The sequence below is a fragment of the Cimex lectularius genome, unplaced genomic scaffold (genome assembly GCF_000648675.2).
Source record: "Cimex lectularius strain Harlan isolate CLEC.00 unplaced genomic scaffold, Clec_2.1 scaffold10, whole genome shotgun sequence".
In the NCBI taxonomy this organism is placed as follows: domain Eukaryota; kingdom Metazoa; phylum Arthropoda; class Insecta; order Hemiptera; family Cimicidae; genus Cimex; species Cimex lectularius.
Window position 1 is genome coordinate 137,840 of NW_019392665.1, and position 26,257 is coordinate 164,096.

Consider the following 26,257-nt stretch of genomic DNA (forward strand, 5'->3'; position numbering starts at 1 on the left):
AAAATTAAAAACTTTACAGGCAAACGTACAATGCAAGGCCGAATTTGGGACAGGCGACCTACAGCGTCATCTCTGTGACCAAAGACGATGAAGATGATTACACGTGTGTCGCTAGGAATTCACTTGGAGAAGACAGAAAGACAGTTCGAGTATGTATCGCTTTACGCTCCATTCTTGTTATATTTTTAACATTCTTTTTTTAAGGTTTATGTCGAAGGCAGTGCACCTAGACCTGGGGGAGATCAAAGCCCGCTGAACCCAGATTACGAGCCAAGGGGAGGCAAGACACATGTTCTCTATGAAGGGACGACTAACAACTTCACCTGCAACTTCCAAGCAGGTAAATCTCATTTTCTAATGGTTTAATCGGTTTTTTACCTATACTGTACCAAACTATCCCCCCCCCACCTAAACCTTCTTAAACCACCTCTACCCAATCTTAATTTATGAAAACTATCCCAACTCATCCTTAACCATCTCAAACCACGCCAGCCCATCCTTAACCATCTCAAACCACGCCAACCCATCCTTAACCATCTCAAACCACCTCTACCCAACCTTAACTTATCTAAAACAACCCCAACCCATCCTTAACCATTTCAAACCACCTCTACCTAACATTAACTTACCTTGAATCGCCCTAACCCACCTTTGACAATCTTAAACCAACTCAAACCACTTCTACCCAACCTAAACCTTCTCAAACCTCCCCAACCCAACCTAAATTACTTCAAACATCCCTTACTCAGCCTTAACCATATCCAACAACCCCAACCCAACCTGAACTACCTTAAGCCTCTCCTACCCAGCCTTAGTCAAACCACCTCAACCTAATCATTGTAAAACTCAGCAACCCATACTTAACCGTATCAATCCACCACCTTTTAGCATGAAACGGAAAGTCTAATCACGTTTTTTCCATCAAGGACTTGAGGATTCAATCGAATGGGTCAGGAACGATGGTCTCCCTCTGCCTTCTAATGTGAGACAAAGGAATGGTGAACTGGTCATAACACAGATCCAGCCGGAGAACGAAGGCTATTACACATGCCAGCTGAAGAACCGCAAAGGATTCCTACTGCAGCAGATGACATTAAAGATTGTCGTGAAACGTGAGTCATGGTGCCAAGGATGATAGACTTATTACTAATTCTTTCACCCTAAAGATCTCAAAGGTGTACGCCTAACTCCGGAGACACAGGTCGTGAGCATCGGCGACAACGCCCATATCGAGTGTAAAATGGAGGACGAGCCGGATGCGAGGATCGAGTGGAAAGGTGTGAACCGTGACCTACCTGAAAACCGCGCTCACGTCTCAGGTCACACGATTTGGGTAAGTACACGGGTCTGTTTAAAAGTTAGAAAGGGTCAACTTTTTCTTTTTGCAGTTCAGAGACATGCAAGAAGAAGACGCCGGAGAATACGTCTGTATTGCAGAAACCGACAATTTTTCAGCAGAGGGCAAAGCCAGAGTTGTCGTTAAAGGTTAGAGTCAATTAGCAAAATGTACAAACCTGAATTGTCACCCTTGTTTTTCAGGTGAGAACGAAAGGCATATACCAATCATAAGCGTTGTCGGTGACCCAGTGAGATACGTCACTGAGGGTGGCTCAGTCACAGTCCAGTGCACCGCCAATCGCCATGGCGAGCATATCTTCTGGACAAGGGAACAAGAGCAAATGCCTGACAATGCAGTCACTAAAGGCAACACACTCAGAATTGACAACATACGCCTTGAGGATGCCGGCAACTACCTGTGCTCCGTAATGATGCCGAACGACTACAAAACTGGCTGGAAAACAGTCACAATACACGTCAGGAGTAAGTCGGAGGAAAGATCAAACTATCAAATTGACATCTTGGCTAAATAATCATTTGATAACATTTAATATTCACCAAATTATCCTTTCATAGACAGTTTTGTCATTTTGATCAATGAGCATTCTTTACTGGCATGGTCAGGAAGTACTGCTTATTGTATAAAAATCATCAAATCAAAAATCAAAACTGATGGTTATAAAACCTCAAAACATGTAAAAATGGAAAATGTAAAAGATCCTTTTATGCCTAACAATGAGCCAGGTCAGTTCGTACTGGACCAAAGTTGACTGATGGTCATCATGATCATACATGACATATCACAACCTGAAGTAATTCATTGAGTCAGGTCATCATTGGATCTTAGAACTTAGCGTGAATATAATATTTGATAATGTAAGGCTTTGAGAAAAGCGGGCAATCCATACTGGACCAAAGTGACGGATGGTCATCATGATCATCCATGACATGTCACAGCTCTAGATTATTAGATCTCAGGTCATCATTGTATCTCTTACTGTGAATATAAGAATATTAAATAAAAGAAGTTTTTGAGAAATGTGGGCTGTCCGTACTGAACGAATCTCACCTATTGATCATCATGGCAGTTCTTTCCATGACCATGATCAACCCCGTCTCGGACTTATTTTATCTTCCTACTTTTACTTTCATTAAAATGATAAAAAATCTCTATGAAAGGGTAAAAATTAATAATAAAAGGGTGGTAGTATTTTAGAAAAAATTATATTATATATTCAGAGGTGTTTGGTCAAATTTTTCTTTCTTTTTTTGTTTTATTTCATTTTTTATTGTATGATTTTTTAATATTTTTTTATTTTATTTTTTTGTTAACACTGCTTTGATTTCAGTCTTCTTTCACACAACTTGCAATGTTATTATTTTGTGTGTGTGTGTGTGTGTAATGTCTCCCTTCGCCGACATGCTTCATCCTTTTTCAACCCTTTTTAATTCATCTTACCGCCTCATTCTTCATTGTTTTAATTTTTTTCTCTTCATTTTTTATTATTATTAACCTTTTTCACGCACAATATCTCACCGGCAACTATTGCAGAGAAGTGCAATCACTGGGAAAAAGTTTGCCCAGACGGGACCTGCATCCCGTCCACCTATACCTGTCCACCCAGTGACTACAAGGATTTCTCTCGCTACAGGAGAGCCCATGGTTAGATTTGACTAATTTTTTTTTGTTATTTTCTTTTTTTAACTCAAAAAAATTTTCTTTTTGATTTTTCAACAAATATATTTTTTTATTTTTTTTTTTTTAATAAAACGAGAACGATGGCATTGTCTTGTTTGCCCTCGTGCTATCATGATTTTTTATCACAATCAAAATCATTTTTTTTTTCATTTCATCATTAAATCAAAAAGTATTAAGTCAGGATGTTTTTTTTTAAAGATACGAACAATTCGTTTTCTTGGACAGGGCATCCGTTTCCCCCTACGGAATGATTCAAATATTAGTGAGTGATTCGGACCCACTCACTCTGACTTGTTTAATCAGTCAGTGATTCAGATCCATTCATTCTCTAAAAAACTCTTACTCACTTTATCTGACTCAAACTCACGCAGTCTTACTCGCTTAATCAACTGGAAACTCATCCGTTCACTCGCTAACAACTCATACTCACTGGATCGGTCAGTGCTCTCAATCTCTCTTACTCACTGAATCCCTCAGTGACTCAAACTTGCTTTCTATTATTGGCTCAACGCGCCAGTGATACAAGTCCATGCACTCTATAAAGAGCTCTTACTCACCTATGGCTCTAACGCACTCACTCTTACTCGCTTAATCAATCGCTGACTCGAATCCGTTCACTCACTAACAATTTTTACTTACTCAATCGGTCAGTGACTCAAATCCATTCACTCTCAACAGCACTCTGACCCACTTAACCTCATTAAAACTCGCTCGCTTAATCACTCAGTGACTCAAACTCATTTACTCTCTAAAGCACTCTGACTCACTTAATATGTCACATTCTCAAATTTGCTCAATATGTCAGTGACTAATACTCATTCGCTCTCTAAAGAACTCTTACTCACTTAATCTGAGTAAAACTCCCTCACTAATCAGTCAGTGACTCAAATGCATTCACTTTTTAAAGAACTCTTATTCACTTAATCTGACTCAAATTACTCGCTTAATCAATCAGTGGCTCAAACCCATTCAATCTTTACAAACTCTTACTCACTTAATCTGACTCAAACTCACTCCAACTAATCAGCCAATGACTCAAACCCATTCACTCTCTAAAGAACTCTGCCTCAAATTATTCGCTTAATCTATCAGTGGCTCAAACCCATTCAATCTTGAGAAACTCTTATTCACTTAATCTGACTCAAACTCACTCCCACTAATCAGTCAGTGACTCAAACACATTCAATCTCTAGAAATTCTTACTCACTTAATCTGTCACTTACTCAAACTTGCTCAGTGTGTCAGTGACTCAAACTCTCTTGCTCTCTAAATAACTCTGATTCACTTAATATCATCGAAAGTCACTCACTCTGACTCCAATTACTCGCTTAATCAATCAGAGACTCATAACAGTTCAATCTCTAAAAACTCTTACTCACCTACTCAAACTCACTCAATATGCCAGTGTCTCACACAAGTCCAATCTCTGGAAAACTTTTACTCACTTAATCTGTCACTCGCTCAACATGCCAGTGACTCAAAGTCACTCATTCCCTAAAGATCTCTGACTAATTTAATTTCATTAAAACTTACACACATAACTCACTTAATCAGTCAGGGCCTCAAACCCATTCACTCTCTAAAGAATTCACATAACCAGACTCAAATTACTCGCTTAATCAAAATCAGTGGCTCAAACCTGTTCACTAAAAACTCTTACTCACTTAATCTGTCACTTTCTCAATCACGCTTAATCAATCAGTTACTCAAACCCGTTCAGTCCATGGAAACTCTAACTCACTTAATCTATCACTTACTCAAACTCGCTCAATATGTCAATGACTCAAACTCACTCAGTTTTACTCACTTTATATGCCAGTGGAACAAACCCATTCACTCTCTAAAGCACTTTGACTCACTTTATCTCTCAGTGAATCAAAATCATTCATTCTTTCAAGCACTTCTATTCTCTTAATCAGTCAGTGACTCAAACTCACCTAATACAATGTTACCTTAATATTTTATTTTTTTTTTTTTATTTTTTTTTTTTTAGTTTTTAAATTAAATTTACAAAAAAAAACATTCTGATACTTTAATTCTGCTTTTGTGTTTTTGTTGTCACTTTTTTAAAAATATTTTTTTGAATTGTCTAAATCAGGATGTGCTAGTCTCGTTTTATTGTATTGTTATTTCTATTGATTTTGTTTTATATATATTTTTTTAAATTTTTGTTCATTTTTTTTAATTTTAAAAAGAGTTCAAGTGAAATAAATAAATAAAAAGTTACCCATCGTTGAGAGAAAACAACTCTAATGTGTAAGATACAAAAGGTAACACCTGTGCACTTTGTTGTAATTTATTTTAATTTTTCATACTTACTAAAAACTAATTTTCATTTTTGTACAAATTAATTAATTTGTTTTGAGAGCAAAAAGAAAATAATTTTTTTAATTTTCTTAACCTGACAAGGGTGTAAGTTAAGTTCTTCAGGTCAGACTAGAGCATGATTTTCGATTTAACCAGAATAAAATTTGTTCCGGGTTCGTTTTAATTGATCAATCGATTAACCTCCAGGCGCCGTTGCACCGATGCTGAGGATCGAGCCGAGCATCGATGTCGTGAGGGTCGGAGGAGAGATCGACCTCATATGCAAAACGACCGGGCGTATCAAGGACCAGCCTCAGTGGGAGATACTCGACGGAAGCGAAGAGGCGAGGGAGTCGATGACCATACTAGGACGGACTCTAAGGTACCGAAAATGAATAAAAGAACAAAACAAACATATTTTTAACTTTTTTTAAATTTAAGGATAAGCAAAGTTCATCCTATGCACGCCGGAAGGTACAGGTGCCATGCCAAGACGCAAGCTGGCTACGATATTGAAGATGTCTACACTCTAGTCGTACAAGGTGAATAAAGAACCCACAAAAATTACTTTAAAAAAAAAATAATAATAATAAAACTTATTTTTGCAAATTTTCCAATGGAATTATTCATGGTAAGCTAACCCTAAAGTCCCTTGACCCCCCCCCCCATTTAAAACATATTTGAATTTACTCATTATTAATTTTTTCCTTTTTCTTTCTCTCTCTCTCTAAAGACAATGAAATGCAAAAAGCCGCCAAAGTAAAGAGAGCAGCTGTTGGTGAGACGGTGGAGCTGGAGTGCGACCAGGGCCTCGAACCGCCGACCACCTACACTTGGATCAAAGGACAAGGAAAACCGATGCCTAACGCCAAAGTTAGTCGAGATTGTATTATTTATTCATATTTTATATTAACTGTCTCTATACAACCCTTTGAAAAACTTCACAGACCTTTAACCACCTTAACTTAACCCAATAGCAAATTTTGGTGAAATGTGCTATGTAACAATCTTTATCTGGCTGTTTGGCCAACTCAACAACAAACTATTGTGATAAATGTCATGTAACCGATTCAGTCCAGTCCTTTGGTGAAAAAAAAAAGAATAAACTGAAAGAAAACCAACTCTAGCCAACTCATAACTATCTTTGACCAACTTAATAGCAAACTATTATGATGTGTGTGATTTAACCGTCCCTACCAGCCCAATGACAACCTATCGTGATACCAGCATCTAACCACCTCTGACCAAACCTATCGAAAAATATCATGCAGTTTGCCTGATATACCACAATCACCATACAAACTATCACGATTTGTAACCATCTCTATCCAAAATTGGTGTATGAATTGAAAAAATTGGTGAATGAAATGTGTATGGTCTAAAGCTATCTCTCTGTAATACTATCTTTAGTGACTGAGAGTTTTTGGTGGCCCTGAGAAGGGCTGGTGTTGTTCTGTAAGGTTGAAACGATAAATCTTGGTCGAGACTGGGTGTGTGCCATTAGTAGTGGTCTGTGACTGGACAACTGTTGGCTGAGGACCAGGGCATTGAGTCGGTTGACTCTGCAGTGGTTGAACGGACTTTAGTGCAGCAGTTGGCCAGTAAAACCAAGTCGGCTGCGTTGAGAATGCGAGATCCAGACTAATACTGCGAGTATCCTTGCTGTTGTCATTGTTGATGTCAGTGCTCCATTAGTGACTGGGGAGAGCTTGTCAGATAGACGAGTTTCGAGGTGAGAAGTGAGACCTTGTCAGGGAGACGCATCAGAAGTCAGCTGCTTAATACGAAAGGGCACTACTCTGATTGGCTGCAGAGTGGAGGGCGAGACAATTCCATAACCAGTAGTGGCACCTAGCAGGTACTTTTGGTAACTACAGGTGGCCACTACACTGTCACAATATCTGGCGTGGCATCTCTAAAACTATATCTATCCAAAATTATTGATATCCGTTTTGTAACTACCTCTATCCAAAAACGTATTGTGATATCTAGTTTGTAACCCTCCCTAAAACTATCTCTATCCAAAATTATCATCGTTCCGTGTGTAACCATCCCTAAAACTATCTCTTTCCAAAATTATCAGTGTATCTGATGTGTAATCATCTCTTTCAAAAAAAAAATCATGATATCTGGTCCGTAACCATCTCTAAAACGATCACTATCTTTAATTACCATGGAATCTGATGCTTACACATTGGTGTATGACCATCTCTATTCAAAAAATTATCGTGATATCTGGTCTGTATCTCTGTAACCATCTCTATAAAAAAACAATCATGACATCTGGTCTATGAACCATCTCTATCCCAAAAACTATCATGATATCTGGTCAGTAAACATCTCTATAAAACACCATCATGATATCTGGTTTGTAACCATCTCTAAAACTGGCATGTTATCTGGTCTCTAATAATCTCTATCCCAAAAACTATATTAATATCTGGTCTGTAACCATCTCTAAAACTATATTTGTACCATAAAAACTATCATGATATCTGGTCAATAACGATCCCTTATTACACATTAACATGGTATCTGACCGTCTCCAAAGCTATCATTGTATCCAGTGTGATGTATAACTACCCTTTATGAACTTTTACCATCTCTAACCAGCCATACAGGAAAAATAGATATATGGTCTCTAATTATCTCTCTTATCGCTACTACAAATTCTGATGTACAAACTCTGATATTATGTTGGGGATCGACTTTGCTGATGATACTCGTTTTTCTTTTCAAAGAACCACACATTGAGATTAGAAAAGGTGACACACGAAGACGCCGGTGAATACGTGTGCATAGCTTCAAACAACGCCATCAAAATTGACTTCCCAACCTTCCTCATAGTGAAAGGGACGATCCCCAGGTTTGACAAATCATCATACATCCAACTGAGGAGCTTCTCGAGCTTTGCTTACTTAAAGACGGATCTATTCTTTATGGTCAAGCCTGAACATCCTGATGGTGGGTGTTTTGTTTTGTTTTTTTGGATGTTGTTTAATATTTTTTTTCTGTAGGTATGTTCTTATACACTTCGGACTTAAAAGCAAGGGACTTCTTTTCTGTGGGACTTAAAGATGGACGGGTCGAGTGTAGGTTCGATGTCGGGTCAGGTGAAGCGATTCTACAGTCCAACACCATCCTGCCGCTGCACGAATGGTCCAACATCACGATAAAACGGGAAAAGAAAGAAGGCAAATTGTGGGTGAACGGACGAGGCCCAGTGGTCGGCACGAGTCAGGGGCGGTTCCAAGGTCTGGACCTCACGGCGCCGGTGTACCTCGGATCCGTACCTTCATTTGACAGCTTGAAACCGAACACCGGGTTCACAGAGGGTTTCAAAGGGTGCATAAGCCAGTTCAGGATGGGCGATGTCGTCGAGAGCATCGCGGAAAAGGACTCGTTGGAATGGCACAATGTCAAGGAGTGCGAGACATGCAGCGAAGACCTCTGTCAGAATAACGGCGCCTGCCAGGAAGAGCCAAACTACCGTGGTTACAAGTGCATGTGCCCCAGAGGTTACACAGGCGCCAACTGCGAAAGGGTCGGCACTACTTGCTACGAAGGGCTCTGCGGCGATGGTGTCTGCGAGAACCTCGACTGGAGTTTCAGGTGCCACTGCAGGCTCGGATCCTACGGAGAACACTGTGAGCACAAGGTCACTGTCACAGTGCCTCATTTCAAAACACACTCCCACCTTGCTTACGCCGTACCCGTCTCTGGTGGGAAGTTCTCATTTGATATGGAAATTAAACCAGAAACCCTTAATGATGCCATACTTATGTACGCCGTCGGACACGAACCTTCTAAAGAATACGCAGTGATTGTTATGAAAGACGGTTACTTACATTTCATCTTTGTGAACAAGCATAGTCCTTTGGAGCTGGTGAGCAGGACGAGGGTCAGACCGGGCGTATGGACAAGGGTGTCTGTTCAGAAGAAAGACAACTTTTTGTCTCTGACTACGACGGATGACAACGTCAACCTCGACTTGAACAACTTCGATCCGATGACACTCAAGACTCTATACGTAGGAGGGTATGACTCGTTGAAAATGAAACCAGACAGGCATGTCGGTGTCTACGACGGATTCGATGGATGCATCCGGCTCATCAAGCTCAACGAGAGACATCTCAACCTAAAATCTTTTGTCGGATCCAACGTGCACCAGTGCCAGGGAGAGACTCCAGGCAGGCACCTCAAGCAGGTCATCGGTGAACAGCTCTGCCCAATCAAACCGTGCAGAAACGGTGGTATCTGCAATACCCAGAACAACAGGCAGTTCTGCGTTTGCAACGAATACTTCCAGTAATTAAAAAAAACTTTTATTTTTTTCAACAAACTTCTGACATTAATTTTTTTCCAGGGGTGATTACTGTGAAATGGAAACGCCTTGTAAGATGGATCACCTGTGTAAGCCGCACGGAGAGTGCAAGACACACAACGACGGAGATCCAAACTCGCCCGGGTTCAAGTGCCACTGCCACTTTGGCTACAAGGGCAAGTACTGCAACGAGGTCATACACATCGAAACAAGTGCCGAGTTCGATAAAAACTCCTACATCGAACTGCCCGAGTCTTACTTACCCAGTACGTACGAGGAGAAAGCAGTGTCTTTCATGATGCAGACATCTTCGCCGCGCGGTCTGATCTTCTGGCAAGGCCGTGACCAGCACACAAGAGAACTGGAATACCTATCCATAGCTGGTCAGTACTCAAATTAAACCTAGATTTCTTGATTGAAATATAACGGTTTTCAGTTGAGAGAGGTCATGTGGAGGTTATGGCTCACGAGCAGACGGATCAGATGAAACTGATCTCTCTGCACAGGGTGGACGACGACCGGCCGCACAACGTCTCTGTCCTCTACGTACCGGGTGAACTACAGCTGAGCGTAGACGGTGAGACAGAGGCCACAGCATCAACTACAACAGAACGCGACAATGACTTCTTAGGCAACGTCTTCATCGGTAAGCCTTAAAAAACATTTAACATTTTTTTTAACCCTAAATCATGAATTTTATATTTATAATAGGAGGCATGCCTGATATCGAGTTCAAGACGGGAGGGAAATTCGAGGTTGGGTTTCAAGGGTGCATCGCGGCTTTCAAGCTCAACAGGAAACCACCGGTGAACTTCCAAGTGGCACAGGTAGACGCGAGGAACGTCAAACCATGCTCCAGGTAGAAAAACAATTTTAAATCCCCCGACTAACACTAATAATAAATCCCCTTACTAACAATTTCAAGCTATGACTGGGTGCCGTCATCACTGGTCTTCACGAAAAAGCCAGAGGCGCCGACGCCGCCTATGCCACCTCCCGGCAGTTCAACACTGTCGGCATACTCGTTCCTGCTCATTCTCCTCACCCAATTTCTCCTGACGATTTTCTTTTAATCGTTTTTCCTTTTAAACCATTAATTTGATCTTTTGTTTTAATTAAACGAAATAATTTTATTATCTCAAAGTTTGCGGGTCAACGGATTTGTAGGTCGTTCTAGGCCATACCGGCACATCGGGCTTCATGGTTTCTACCTGTCGAACGCATTTTGGAGTTTCACCATCTCAATCCACCCAGAAGATCCGGTGTATAACAATCTTAAACCACATTTCACCGAGGTGATGGTGGTCATGGTCTCAAGCGACCATCACTAACCATGACCATATTATAATGTCCAGTGTTTAGCCATATATAACTGATCCTAACCAATGTTAATCACCGCAGATCATATCAAACCATCTCTGCCTAACCTTTACTAACCACCCCAAGCATCTTCAACCATCCCAGCCAAACCCCATCATTAACTACTACAACCTAACTTGATCTATCTCTAATCGCTACAACCCAACTACCACAAACCAACCCTACCAACTCAACCCACTCTTAACCAACAACCATATCGAACCACCCAATCCCACTGTTAATCATATCAAATCACCCAAGCCCAACCTTAACCCTGCACACCCAAAACAAACCACCCCTACCCAACTCAGGCTTATGTGTAACAAACCCACCCGTAACAATTTACTTCCCCAACTCACCTTAACCACCCCACCCATTTCAAACTATCCCTTCTCACCCTAGATGATATCGTTCAAACCTACAGCCAAAGGCTGTGAAACGCCGAACGCGCCTGACAGGCCAAAACAACGAGTAAGGCCAGGATGATCCACAGCGACCAATACACTACGCAAATCATTTATATTAGTAAATATTTAACATGAAATTTTTAAAAAATTAAAAAAAAATTAATTAAAAAACGAATAACGTCCTGAATACAAGCTGTACATATCAAGAGAGGTGAAAGTCTAGACTTATTGTTGTTTTGTTTTTCTCTATAAATTTAAATTTTATCGTCTGAATATCCACACAAATTTTAAAAGTAAAAAAAAATTTGTGCGAAATAATTTTGGACTTAGGAAAAAAGAAAAAAACAGGTCCAAATTCAGTGTCCTCCCCAAGGTTTAAATTTTTTCTTTCTTTTGACAAGGCTGTTTGTATATATTAAATTTTTTTAAGAACTAGATAAACTGTTTAAATTTAATAAATATATATATATGAAAAAAATTCTACTTGAAAAAAATCATACTAACTTGACTTTTCAGTCTTCCTTAAATAATTAAGGCAGAGAAACTAATGTTCCTAAACCGAAATTCGCTTGCTGAACCCACCATCCCGATTAATTTTTATTAATTTTTATTTATTAATTTTGTTTTATTTATTTTTATTTTTATTCATTTTTTTAGCGATTTACTCAGCGTTTACTACAACTCTATCAATTAGTTATGTTGCAGCCAACGTTACGTGCCATAAATGTCATCTGACTGGTTTGGAAAAAAAAGCTTTTTAGATTATTTTTAATTTATTATCATTAATTGATTTTTGTGAAATTTTATAAAGTAAAATGTGTTCATTTTATTTTTTTCCTCCAATTTTTACGCTTGTGAGTTGTATTTTTTTAGCGCAAAGAGAAGCTGAAGCTACTGCCTGTTTATTATTATTTTAATTATTATATATAATATATATAAATTTGTGCCATAATGTTTAACTTCTATTCTTATTTTGCCTTTTATCTTCTTTTTTTTCCTTTTTTCGCATAGATAAAATGCCAAAAAAAATTATTAACCAAAACTACTTTGTAATTTGTAAATAATTTTACTTTTTTCTCTCTCTTTCCTCCTCCTTTCCACCACCCGACAATAGAATTGAAAAGATTTTCTTCGATTAAAAATTAAAATTGTAAGAAAAATTGGGATCACGCAAAAACGATTTACAAAAAATCAAGTAGGATTTGTATTTACCAGAAGAAGAAAACTATATATATATATATATATATATATATAAATATACGAGATACTGTTATATTAATAAAACGAAAAAATATATTATTGTAAATTGTTTATATTGTCTAACAAGTAAGGATAAGGAATGTGACAATAAATAAGAAATAAAGTTGGTTTATTAATTTTGACGATATTGTTTATTTATGAGATTTATTACAAAACACGATGTGCCCCTCCCCCGTCCGACTCTTTCTGGATAAACCTTTGAAATTTGCAGATGTCGACAACCAAGAAGAGGAAGATTTTTGATAATTTTCCATTTTTTCATCAGGTGGGTCTCAGGCCATGAATGTATAGAAGGAAATGAACAGTACTGATCCGGATCAGTAATAAACTGCTGAATTCCAGTAGGACTGTTGTGAATGAACAATACAGATTCAGAACAGAACAGCTAAATCCAAACAGAAAAGAACAATGCAAATTGGATCAGTAGTTAAAAGCTAAACTCTAGCAGTATTGTCATGATTGAATAGTACTGTTCCAGATCATTAGTGAACCGCTTCATCCTAGCTAGACTGGCTTGATTGAACACTTCAGATCGAGATCAGTAGTGAACCGTTCAATCCTAGCAGAATTGTCTTGAATGAACACATCTGGATCAGTAGTAAGCCGTTCAATCCTAGCAGGACTGTATTGAATGAACACTTCAGATCTGGATCAGTAGTGAACCGTTCAATCCTAGCCGGACTGTCTTGAATGAACACTTCAGATCCGGATCAGTAGTAAACCGATGTATTGAATGAACACTTCAGATCTGGATCAGTAGTGAACCATTCAATCCTAACAGGACTGTCTTGAATGAGTACTTCAGATCTGGATCAACTGTGATTAGTGAACTGCTGAATCCTACCATTGCCACCATGAATGAACCCTGCTGAATCCTACCGTTGTTGCCATGAATGAACCCTGCTGAATCCTACCGTTCTTGCCATGAATGAACAATACTGAGTCCTACCATTGCTGCCATGAATGAACAATACTGATTCGCTAAATCCTAGCAGGAATCTTCACATCCGGATTAGTGAACTGTTCAACCCTAGCAAGACTGTGTTGAATGAACACTATGGATCCAGATGTGTACCAGTCAATAGATGCTTGTTATATCTTGGCTCCTTATAGAGAGATGTGGGATTTAAGAATGCTTCTCTGGCACTGTAGCGAGTTTCTGGGTCCCTATCGCGCTTTTTAAAAGTTTTTATTTTTATTTTTTTTAATTGTATATAGATCTGTTTTAAGTTATATTTGAGTGTATTTATTAGTGTGAAATTATTTTGGCATCTGACTCAATGGGAATACTAGCGACCCAGCCGCATAACAGGGGTGGTGAACTCCTCTAGGGTCAGCACCTCATGGAATGACAACCCTTCTTACCCCCTTGAAGTACTCTTACAACTGATAGAGAGACGACCTGAAATTATCTGTCAGTTAGGTAAAAAAAAACTAAATTGTTTATACAATTATTTATTTTTTGTTGTAAATAGGTCGTACGAAATCTTTCATGAAGCCATCAACGAATCTGTCGATCGGTTCAACGATGAAAGGTATGACGGCTAGGCTGGTAGCTGCAGTCAACAACGTCCTGAACTGATACGCTGGTGTTTTACATATAATAAACCTCGATATGGCAGCAAGCCTGTTCAGGACGAAGCCGGGTACAATGACCGAGGCGAGGGACTGCCAAACGAGAGCGTCCGATCCTTTTTTAAATGTTTCTTTTCTTCTCACATCGGGCTTCTTGCCCTTGGTGTTCTTCCAAGCGTCGGCTGATTTCGAACCAACATCAGCGATTACATAAGCGGAGGCTAGAGCGTAGCTAGCCGTCACGAGGTTGCGCCCTATGAATGGCCGGAGGGCCTCGCCTATCTCGTTCGAGTAGCCGGCATACCGAAGGTTGGAGTCACGGTACAAGTCGCCGTCTTTCTTCTTTTCTTTCTTCCTTCTCTTCTTGCTCGGCTCACCCCCCATGCATTCCGCCTCGAGTAGCATGTCTTCTTTTCACTTTTTCTTTTACGCTGTCATCAAATCGAGGAGCATGGGGAGCTTTGTGCCTCTTCTAGCCCTCCGACGGTTTGATTTAATACAACACTTTTTATTTACAACATTGATTTTTTTCTAAAGTATTCCATCACATGTTTTCCAGCTTGATTAAAAATGGAAAATTTCAAAATACTCAATAAAATAAATAAACAAAGCCCAACTTTTTTAGAATCAATCTTAACAATATATTAAGACTAATATTGTCCCAAACTCTTACCAAAAGTCAGTTTTTCATCAAATTTAGACAAATTATTTTTCTTACATAAATGAAAGAACATTTGGGTACAAGATTCTAAAAAAAAATTTTAAGTCAACTATGATAGAATAAATTCAAAAATAAAGGTGACTAACCTTCGTTGTTGTGTGGTATTAACCACACCAAAACACACCACCACAACCAAACCATATCAAAACACCCAAACCTAATCCAACCTTGGCCACTTCAATCAACCCCAACCCAACTTTAACCACACTACCCCGACCCTACCTCAACCATCCCTAACAATCACCATAACCACCCAAACCCAATCCAAACTTGACCATCTCAATCAACCCCAACCCTATTTTAACCCCACTACCTTGACCCTACCTTAACTATGTCAAACCATCCCAACCCAACTTTAACTACACCATACCAACCCAACCATTTCAAGCCACCCCACCAATACTACTTTTACCACCTCAATCAACCCCAATTTTAACCAAACTACCCTGACCTTACCTTAACCATACCAAACCACCCCAACTCAATTTTAACCGCATCATTTCAAAACCACCCTAATCCTAATTGAACACCCCAGCCCAATCATTTTTAACCACCCTACACAAAGCTTAACCATATCAAACCACCTCCAGCTCAAACTTAACCACCCACCTCCAACCTTAACCATCCCTAACAAACCAAACAATATCAACCATACCTCCCCTATTCTTTCCCTGTCCCCCAAACTGTGCTTCAAATTTGGAGGAAAAATTCCAAACTGTGAACTAGATCTAACCACCCCAACCCAATTTAAACTACCTCAATCCTACCTTGACCATCCTTTCCTAATAACCCACAATTCCTCTTTTCCTTCCAAATCATACCAGTCAGTACTGGAGGACAAAGATAAACTAACCTTCAAAGACCCGGAAAAAAATGGGTAAAATTACCCTAAAAAAATATAAATTATGATTAATTAAGGTTTTTAGTTGAGATAAAAAAGTTTAGTGGGTTTGAATCCCGTTCGTGCCATTGACTTTTTTATCTCAACTAAAAACCTTAATTAATTGTAATATATTAATTGGTCAAGAGGACCACAAAATTAGTGAATATAAATTATGATTTATACATAGTATACTACAATACTATTAAAAATTATTCTTCTTACCACATTCGAATTTTCTCACCTGGTTCTTTGGATTGCGCTAAAGAGGAAATGGCATAAAATAAACACAGACATGGGGAAAAAAAAAGAACAACATATAACACAATATACACACTTTTATTTACTTTTTTTCTCCCTCTCGTCTCTCTTTAAACTATATATAATTAATTCCTACCCATTATTGTATTAAATTAAAATCAGACAAATCGGCAGGAGGGCAGAGGTAAAAAATACATAATAATAAAGCTATAGAAAATAAGTAACAAAATGGTTTGTTTTTTCTCTAGACTGTTGAAATATATAAAATTGTGTAGTGGGGAATATTTACATATATATACACACTTTTTTTATACGCTAGAATATATAAAGCAAGTTCCCTGACGCGTTAAACGCTCTGAGGCTGTCAATTTTTTTTTTTTAATTTTTTTTATGGAGTAAGAAATTTCAGGTACGTAAAAAATAGGAGCATGTGTGCGGTATAAATTATATATACGTATAGCATATAATACACATACACGCGTTTCTATAAAAAGTCCACAGTTTTATAAAACTGGGATGCAATTTTTTTTTTTTTAAACCCACAACACTACAAAGACAATTACGATTGAATATATCTATCGTGATTATTTTTAAAAAAAATCTATATTACAATATTTAATATATTGTAATATATTAATTTCATATACAATAAATATGTTTTTTCCCCATATAGATGTATAAATACATATCGTTGTTTCTGCATTTGCCAGACAAAATGCCTGATTTTTTTTTTTTAAACCTTGGCCCTGATTAGCGCTTACGTCTGCAGATGCGCTTGTGCTCACCTTGCCAGTGGAGCTGCTGACATTCGGTGCTGCAATATGCCGTGTTCCAACAGCAGTGGTAAATCGCCTCCTGCTCGCAGTTGTAGCACTTTTCGAGAGAGAGAAGACAAAAAAAAAAAGAGAAATTTTTAAAATTTAAAAAAACAATTAGATTAAATTAGAAATTAAATAATTTTTAAAAGAAGCCGCATTCCTCCTTTGTCCTTCCTGAAAGCGAACTCCAGAAAAGGCTCCGGTTGGGCTGACTTTTTGACTAGCCACCTGTTGGAATTCATAAGGGCCCAAATATAAAATAAAAAGAAACATAAGCTGTAGACCTTCAAAATGACAAGCAGCAAAGAGGATTCAGAGGGGGCAAAACAGCAAACTCCTAAAGAAACTGGAATGGACTCACAAAATCACTGTAGATCTGATAGTCAACAGACAAATTACAAGAATACAAACAGGCTTCGGCAGAAAATGAAATAAGTCCCTACTGAAAATGCTTCAAACTGGAGATCTGAAAGCAGTTAAAACCACAAAGATCTTCTATTGATCCGGATCAGTTGTTTCTTTCAAGGTCATCATGCTAGGATCCTATCAGCAGTCTTGAATGAACAGTGCTGAACATCAGTAGTGAGCCGCTAAATCATAATAGAACTGTCTTGAACAAACAATACAGATCCAGATCGGTAGTGAACCACTCAATCTGAGCAAGACTGGCTTGAATAAAAAGAATGACTCAGATCTGTAAATGATGCTTTAAATCCTAGCAGATCGGTGAATTTACAACAAATCTGGAGTAGTGCTCAATCGAAGCAGTGCTATCATCAATGAACAATACTGATCCCGATCAGCCATGAAAGCTAAATTCTTGCAGTACTGTCATGATTCAATAGTACTGATCCAGATCAGCAGCAAACTGCTAAATCCCTGTAGGACTGTCTTGAATGAAAAGAATGATCCGGATCAGTAGTGAACCCCCTCAATCCTAGCAAGAATGTCTGGAATGAACAGAACTGATCCGGATCAGTAGTGAACAGCTAAATTCTAACAGGACTATCTTGAATGAACAATACAAATTTGAATCAGTAGTGTACTGCTAAATCCTATCAGAACGGTGAACAGTGCTGACTTGGATCAATAATTAACCATTAAATTAAGTGCGAGTACTCACTCATGATTGAGCAATACTGATCCGGCTCAGTTCTGTTCATTCCAGACATTCTTGCTAGGATTGAGGGGGTTCACTACTGATCCGGATCATTCTTGCTGTCCAATAGCTCTTGGAAAACACAAAGTTACTTGAAAGTTGGGATTCCACAGCAATTCAGGTATGTTATGAAATGAACACTGTCCAACGAGCCATAAAAAAAAAAAGGTTCTTCTCACCCTAAGGACAACATCCACAACTACATGCACCAACATGGTAAAAATTTAAACTCGAAAAATGACTCAAAGAAGAAAACTCCTGGAGATTCAAGGCAACCTACTGGATGTGTAAATCTCTCAAAAAGGAAAGCAGACTCCTCTTAGCATACACGATGTGAAGAAAATAATAAGCCTTAAAACAATTACATCCTAAAGACGAGCAAAAATGGGCAGAAACCGTCTTTGCTGAGAAAAACCACAGAGATCAGTACATATCCATTGTGAATGCAAATCATTAGCCCAATTACGATATCGCCACTTCAGTGATGCAATTCTCCTGCCAAAATAAGTGTGCAAAGAAGCACTGAGGAAAGTGCTTAAATCTTGTAGGGAAAAGTGTGCTTTCCAAGAGTAATTATAACTTATATGGCTGACAAAATTCAACTTACCCATTGTTTCTTTTTGACAATGGCGATTTCCTGGCTGTGTCGTTGTTTCAACTCCTTGATTTGTTCCGCATGAAGCGCTTTGAGCTTGTCAAGCTCCTCTCGCAGTTTCGCAATGAGCTCTTTGTTCGCTCGGTCTTTCTTCGAGTCGTGTTTAGTCTGAGTGCCGAAACTGCGCACCTGCGGCTCCATGCACGACGAGCTTACGATTTCCTCTTCGTTTTTCTAAAAACGGGAGGGAAAAAACATATTGAACGTGTCGACATTTAGCCTTTAATTAACCTACGGTTGAAATTGGCGACATTGCAGTCTTCAACAGGTCGTTTTGACCAGGCGCGACCTCCGGTAAAATAACGTCCGTTTTATCTTCCTTTTCATCCTTAACTTGCGACTCCTCGTCAGGCTTTTTCTCCTCAATTTCGTCTTTCTTCTCGACAGCCTCAGCTGGTTTTTTAGGCGGCCTGCCCCGTTTTTCTATCGAATAAAAAAATGTTTTTGTTAATTGTTTTTGTTTCGTTTTGGGAAAGAAATTAGTACTTTTTGGTGGTGTTTCATCAAGGGATTTGTTTATGGGAGGCCGTCCTCGCTTTTTGACGGGTTTTTCCTTTTTGCTCGTCCTGGGCGTATCGTCGGCATCTGTATCATCGACGCTGCTCTCCTCGTCGGAGCCTTTCCTCCTCTGCCTCTTGACAGGGTTCGAGGTTTTCTTCGGCTTCTCACTTACAGATACTTTTTCATTCTTCTCTGAATCTTCGCTCTTAAAATAAAATTATTATGATAATTTTTTTTTTTTTTTTTTTAAGATTTAACTTACATCACTCGACGATGACGATTCGTAAGTTCCCTCTTCAAGGCGTTTTAAAAGCTCCTGGTGCTTTTTAAGCTCCTCGCATGCCCTGTTCCAACTCGATGTCCTTTTAGTTATTTCCAGACTGTTCATGCTCGTCGTAATTGGAAGGACGTTACACCTATCGACTGTCGCTCTTTGGTGAGGGTTGCCGAAGAACCAAACCTCCACTTTATCACTGTCGTGCTCCTTGATCACCTGAAAATTTTCAAAGTTAGAAGTGAAACTTTTGAATTTATTTGGCTTAGATTAGATGATTATATGATATTTTTTAAACAGTATTCGTAATAGAAAAATTCTAAATTTTGAAGATTAAATGTTATTTCTTACACTGGTGACAGATGAATTTTACAAAATTAAGTATATGCTGCTTAAAGCTCATTTAGAAGGGGCAAATTTTTTTTTAGAGCCATATCTGCTACTATTTTCAGAGCCAAAAACTTTGGAAACTCGTAAAAGTTCAAGTTCTGATTTTGTTAGCTCATTCGCTCCCTAATAATTCTTACTCACTGATTCAGTCAGTGACACAAACTCAATCACTCCTACTCCCTGAATCAGATGGTGACTCAAACTCATTCACTCATACTCACTGAATCGGATGGTGACGCAAACTCATTCATTTGTACTGACCAAATCGGAAAGGGACTCAAACTCACCCTATTTTACCCACTGAATCGGACAATGACTCAAACTCATTCATTGGAGCTCATCAAATCAGACGGTGACTCAACCCTCACTCTTACTCACTGCATCAGACGGTGACTCAAACTCCTTCACTTTTACTCAATGAATCGGACAGTGACTCAAACTCATTCATTCATACTCACCGAATCGGACAATGACGCAAACTCATTCATTCATACTCACCGAACTGGGCAATGACTCAAACTCATTCATTGGAGCTCATCAAATCAGATGGTGACTCAAACTCCTTCACTTTAACTCACTGAATCGGACGGTGACTCAAACTCATTCACTTTAACTCACTGAATCAGACGGCGATTCAAACTCATTCATTCATACTCACCGAATTGGACAATGACTCAAACTCGTTCATTGGAGCTCATCAAATCAGACGGTGACTCAAACTCCATCACTCTTACTCACTGAATCATACAGTGACTCAAACTCCTTCACTTTTACTCACTGAATTGGACAGTGACTCAAACTCATTCACTCTTACTCACTGAATCGGACCGTGACTCAGACTCATTCATTCGTACTCACTGAAGCAGACGGTGATACAAACTCATTCACTTTAACTCACTGAATCAGACGGTGATTCAAACTCATTCACTCGTACTAACTGAATCTGACAGTGACTCAAACTCATTCACTGTTGCTCAATGAAACGGACAGTGATTCAAATCCATCTTCTCTTACTCACTGATTCAGTCAGTGACTTAAATTCACTCATTCTTACTCACTGAATCACTCAATGACTCAAACTCACTTTCTTTTATTTGCTCCATGTGCCGGCGATTCAAATCCATGCATTCTCTAAAGAGCTCTTACTCACTTATTATGGCTCAAACTCACTTTTACTCACTGAATCAGTTACTAACTCGAACTCACTCACTCTTACTCTCACTTAATTAATAAAAGAAAGTGACTGACACCCAAAAATGAAGCCAGGCCATCGGATAAACAAAAATTCACAAATAATAAAAATATTTTTCAATAAATTATTAAAAACCTTTGCTGGCCAGTATTGAGACCCTTTTTCCTTTGCGTAGACGAGTTCGTGCGGAGGACGGCAAACGGCTGTAAACTTCCTCCTTGGTAAGCCTTTAATAGCGCCCGTCGTTTGGTAACAAGTGTGGCACGTCTGCATTTGTACAATTTCGGACAAACAGTCGCGCAACATCTGTCTTGCCGTATCTGCCAGGTCACTATGAACTATTCAATTTATTCATTAAAAAAAAAATATATATTTTTTTTTAATATTATATATAAACGAAAAAAAGGAAAATACCTCCTTGGAAGATTACTATGTTGTGAACGATTGTGGCTGCGTCAGAGGAGTACTCATTCAAATTCTCGTAGCCGGCCATTTTAGCCCGGGCAGCCATCCGGCCAATGTCACACGGCCGGTGGATCAGGAAGGATACACGCCACGCCTCAGAGCCAATGTCGATCTGTGCACCCGGAGCACCAATTGTTATTGAACGCTGGAGGAACTCAGATGAATTTATCAAAGACCCGTACTAAAATCAAAATAATTAAATTTTTTTAATTTTATTTTTTCAATGTGTATCTCTTTTTTTAAAATACCTTGTCTCGAAGCACTCGGCTGACCATCATTAAAAGCTTGTTGAGCTGGCTTTGTTTTATGTTTGGAAGAGAATTATCAACTTCTGATGCCTGATGGGAAAAGGAAAAAATAAATAAAACACGCTCAAAACTCAAACTTCTTCCGTTGTTAAATCAAAAGCAAGATAAAAAATTCACCTGACAAACGCTGCATTTGAATTTCTGTTTGCTTCCGAGCAGGTTGTTTATGCATGACAAGTGATAGACGCGATGGCATACGCCGCACGGTATGACATCTCCTCCGGTATGACACTCAGAGCAATACCAGTCATGTTTGTCATGTTTAGGCTGCAAAAAAATTTGGTCAATTTGTTTCTTTTGTAATTTTTTTTTCTTTTTTATACCGGAGCGTCTGGCAGCTTGTAGCCCTCTTGTTCCACTCCTACCTTGGAACCTTTATTACCCTTTCGCTTTGTAATGAGCAGAAGTCCGTCACGGACACAGTAGTCCAACTGGCTTACAACCTCCTCTGGAAAAAAAAGAAAAAAAGAACAAATTAAAACAGCCCGATTTAAAATTATTAATAATTCATTAGTTTTCGTGGTCCGCTTGACCAATTATTAATAATACAAACCTTCGCTGACTGAATGAACGCGGCTCATGTACTTGGCGATGCGTTCCACGTTTGGAACTTGGCGCTGGTACCGAATGACCTTGACCGCATCCCAGAGTTGTTGGACGACCTGGGGGCATGACATACGCCTACGATTCATCGAGTTCAACAGTCTGGAGAAAATGGGATAATAAAAAAAAAATTAGTGCTAGGATTTGGTGGTTCACTACTGATCTGGATTAGTATTGCTTATTCATAAACATGCTGCTAGGATTTAGCAGTTCTTTACTGATCCGGATCACTATTGTTTATTCTTAAAAATGCTGATAAGCTTTAGTGCTTCACTAGTACTTCTAGGATTTAGCGATTCACTACTAATCCAGATCAGTACTGTTCATTTAAGACAGTCCTAAAATTTAGCTAGAATTTAGTAGTTCACTACTGAACCAGATCAGTACCGTTCAATGTTCATTCATGACAGTCCTGGTAAGATTTATCAGTTCGCTACTGATCCAAATCAGTATGCAGAATACAAAAGCAGTAAGATTTGCTAGAAAAAAAATAATTAAAAGTAATAAAAGCAGGTTTAAAAAGGCTCACTTTTGTTTGAAAATTTGACCATAAAGGAAGATTTTTTTTAAATTGGCTAACGTCTAGGTCACATGCACTCATCAGGACCATCCTCACCATCCAAAATTCACAACAACCTGAGTCTTAGCAAAATTGTAAGACCAGCTTGTACTGGGTCGGTTAGAGTCAGAGGGAACATAAATGCTATTTTGCATTCTGTCTTGGTTCAAGTTCAACAGTGAGATCATCCGAGTCACTAGTGGTTTTCTTTCCGAGGAGTTGGTTGCCCTATTAATCCAGCAATCCACTACTGATTTGGATCTGTATTGTTCAAGACAATACTGCTAGGATTTATCAATTCACCACTGATCTTGATCAGTACTGTTCATGGCAGTCCTGCTAGAATTGAGCGGTTCAGTACTGAACTAGATCAGCATTGTTCATTCAAGACAATCCTCCTAAGGTCGAGCAGTTCACCGCTGATCCAGATCAGTTCTATTTATTCATGACAGTTTTGATAGAATTTAGCGATTCACTACTGACCCAGGAGTATTATTCATTTTTTTACCTGTACAACCTGGAAACCACTTTATAGTAAACCTGTGTTTTCCTAGAGCAATTTAGACATAACCAGACTAGTCTGTAGCATTTATAGCTTTCTGACTGTCCAAAAGTCTCTCCGTACAAGGTTGACGATTCAATGAAGCTTCGGGGTACATGACCAGCCTGTACCGTAGATCGTGGATTAGTCAGAGCGTTGGTTATCCTCATTTCATCAATACAGCTCTGCATTCCGGTGTTCTACTGTCTACACTTCATTTTTTTACAGAAGTTTAAGACTGAAAAATTTTGTCTGACAGGAGGGAACGATAAGATAACAATATTGTTATGGTGAACATAGACGGTCAAGAATTTAGTAGGAAATATAGATTTAAACAATTTTTGACTGACTGGATCAACTACTGACTAAGGAACTAGACTAAAACAAATTGATAGTCCTGGAAGTATGTTGTCGAAAAATATATATAATAAAATATTTAAAAATAATAATAATAAAAACCGCCTCACTGTTTGTTCATCCTGAAATTTGCCTGTGTTCCTTGACGGGCAGGTCGTCGAGAGGCGGTCGGGCCCGATTTCCCGAAGGGGAGAACGGGACGAAAACAACAGCGGAACAGGGACCGGAGCTTAAAAAGCACTCGAAGCAAGATGGTGACCGTCTAGGGACGCCACGGCGAGCGCTACGGGACGGACGTTATCAGCCTAGCCGACCCGTAAATGGGCAGACGCCGATTTCAAACAGTGCCCGCCTATTTACGAAATTATGATCTCAAATAGGCTGAGGAGCAGGAAAAAGGGGAATTGGAAGTCCAAGAGGACCTTCAAGCAGGGTTCACTACTGATCAGGATCATTATTGGTCATTCATGGCTGTCCTGCTAGGATTTGGCGGTTCACTACTGATCCGGACCGGTTCTGCTCTTTACTGATAATACTGGCAGATTTGAATGGTGCACTACTGATCCGGATCATTATTGGTCATTCATGGCTGTCCTGCTAGGATTGATTGATGGGTTCACTACTGACCCGGATCATTATTGTTCTTTCAAGACAGCCTTGCTAGGATTAAGGGGTTCTTACCGATCCGGACCAGTTCTGCTCTTTACTGATAATACTGGCAGATTTGAATGGTTCACTACTGATCCAGATCATTATTGGTCATTCATGGCTGTCCTGCTAGGATTGATTGATGGGTTCACTACTGACCCGGATCGGCACAGTTCATTCGTTGGAGAACTGCTATGATTCAGTTGTTCACTACTGTTCCAGATCAGTATTGTTCATTCAAGACAGTATCGCTAGGATTTAGCAGTTCTCTACTGATCCGGATCAGTAGTGTTCCTTCAGGATATTACTAGTAGAAAAGAGTATTTCACTACTGATCCGGATCTTTATCGTTCATTCAAGACAGTCTTACTAGGATTGATCGGTTCACTACCGATCCGGACCAGTACTGCTCTTCACTGATAATACTGGCAGTTTTGAATGGTTCGCTATTGATCCGGACCATTCTTTTCTTTCAAGACTATTCTGCTAGGATTTAGTGGTTCATTACTGATCCGGATCTTTATTGTTCATTCATGGCTATCCTGCTAGGATCTGGCGGTTCACTACTGATCCGGATAATTATTGTTCATTCATGGCCGTCCTGCTCGGATTGATAGGTTCACTACCGATCCGGATCGGCACAGTTCATTCGTTGGAGAACTGCTACCATTCAGCGGTTCACTACTGATCCAGATCAGTATTGTTCATTCAAGACAGTATCGCTAGGATTTAGCAGTTCTCTACTGATCCGGATCAGTAGTGTTCCTTCAGGATATTACTAATAGACAAGAGTATTTCACTACTGATCCGGATCTTTATCGTTCATTCAAGACAGTCTTACTAGGATTGATCGGTTCACTACCGATCCGGACTAGTACTGCTCTTTACTGATAATACTGTCAGATTTGAATGGTCGCTACTGATCCGGACCATTCTTTTCTTTCACGACTATTCTGCTAGGATTTAGTGGTTCACTACCGATCCGGACCAGTACTGCTCTTTACTGATAATACTGTCAGATTTGAATGGTTCACAACTGATCCGGACCATTCTTTTCTTTCAAGACTATTTTTGCTAGGATTTAGTGGTTCATTACTGATCCGGATCTTTATTGTTCATTCATAGCAGTCCTGTTAGGATTTAAGGATTCACTCTGATCCAGATCATCCTTTTCATTCAAGACAGTCTTACCACACTGACAAACAGTCAGCCAAGATTTAGCAGATTGCTACTGATCTGGATTAGTGCTGCTCTTTTCTAATAATACTGGCATATTTAATAGTTCGTTACTGATCCGGATCATTCTTTTCATTGGAGTCCAACTTGGATTTAGCAGTTTGCTACTGATCAAAACTATTCAATCGTGACAGTACTGCTAGAGTTTAACTGTTCATGACTGACCCACATCAGTACTGTTCATTCATGATAGCACTGCTTCGATTGAGCACTACTGATCCAGATATGTTTTGTCCATTCATGACTGTTCTACTAGGATTTAACGGTTCACTCTACTCATTCAAGCCAGTCTTGCTTGTGTTGCACGGTTCACTACTGATCTAGATCTTGTTCTTTCAAGACTAATCTGCTAGGATGTAGTGGTTCACTACTTTTCCGAATCTTTATTGTTCGTTCATGTAAGAACTGCTAGGATTCAGT

At 39.1% G+C, this 26,257-nt stretch overlaps 3 protein-coding genes across 10 annotated transcripts in view; 1 reads left to right on the forward strand and 2 right to left on the reverse strand.

Moving 5' to 3' along the window:
* LOC106667332 (basement membrane-specific heparan sulfate proteoglycan core protein) overlaps window positions 1-12,571 on the forward strand; it is a 130,115-nt gene extending 117,544 nt beyond the window's left edge. For 7 of the 8 annotated variants that reach the window (XM_024225098.1, XM_024225103.1, XM_024225102.1 and 4 more), the window contains 16 exons: window positions 20-149; window positions 205-340; window positions 927-1,112; window positions 1,167-1,333; window positions 1,389-1,485; window positions 1,540-1,821; window positions 2,891-3,001; window positions 5,552-5,726; window positions 5,786-5,886; window positions 6,078-6,217; window positions 8,086-8,308; window positions 8,362-9,652; window positions 9,711-10,051; window positions 10,105-10,314; window positions 10,380-10,527; window positions 12,092-12,571. In XM_024225098.1, the coding sequence (XP_024080866.1) occupies window positions 20-149; window positions 205-340; window positions 927-1,112; window positions 1,167-1,333; window positions 1,389-1,485; window positions 1,540-1,821; window positions 2,891-3,001; window positions 5,552-5,726; window positions 5,786-5,886; window positions 6,078-6,217; window positions 8,086-8,308; window positions 8,362-9,652; window positions 9,711-10,051; window positions 10,105-10,314; window positions 10,380-10,527; window positions 12,092-12,128 (3,775 nt within the window). In that variant the 3' untranslated portion in view covers window positions 12,129-12,571. The remainder of the gene's footprint in view (window positions 1-19; window positions 150-204; window positions 341-926; window positions 1,113-1,166; window positions 1,334-1,388; window positions 1,486-1,539; window positions 1,822-2,890; window positions 3,002-5,551; window positions 5,727-5,785; window positions 5,887-6,077; window positions 6,218-8,085; window positions 8,309-8,361; window positions 9,653-9,710; window positions 10,052-10,104; window positions 10,315-10,379; window positions 10,528-12,091) is intronic. The other variant, XM_024225100.1, reaches the window with a different exon arrangement.
* A 1,562-nt stretch (window positions 12,572-14,133) lies between these two features.
* LOC106667251 (mitochondrial fission process protein 1-like) lies at window positions 14,134-14,835 on the reverse strand. Its single transcript, XM_014395097.2, has one exon. The coding sequence runs from the start codon at window positions 14,672-14,674 to the stop codon at window positions 14,150-14,152; it is 525 nt and encodes a 174-aa protein (XP_014250583.1). The 5' UTR covers window positions 14,675-14,835; the 3' UTR covers window positions 14,134-14,149.
* Window positions 14,836-16,218: 1,383 nt separating this feature from the next.
* LOC106667439 (zinc finger MYND domain-containing protein 11) lies at window positions 16,219-24,285 on the reverse strand. The gene is made up of 12 exons (XM_014395393.2): window positions 24,064-24,285; window positions 22,447-22,598; window positions 22,217-22,341; window positions 22,011-22,160; window positions 21,834-21,923; window positions 21,535-21,766; window positions 21,256-21,458; window positions 19,527-19,757; window positions 19,250-19,469; window positions 18,999-19,186; window positions 18,716-18,937; window positions 16,219-17,004 (listed from the first exon to the last, which is right to left on the reverse strand). The coding sequence occupies exons 1-12, from the start codon at window positions 24,072-24,074 to the stop codon at window positions 16,882-16,884; spliced, it is 1,947 nt and encodes a 648-aa protein (XP_014250879.1). The 5' UTR covers window positions 24,075-24,285; the 3' UTR covers window positions 16,219-16,881.
* Window positions 24,286-26,257: the final 1,972 nt, after the last annotated feature.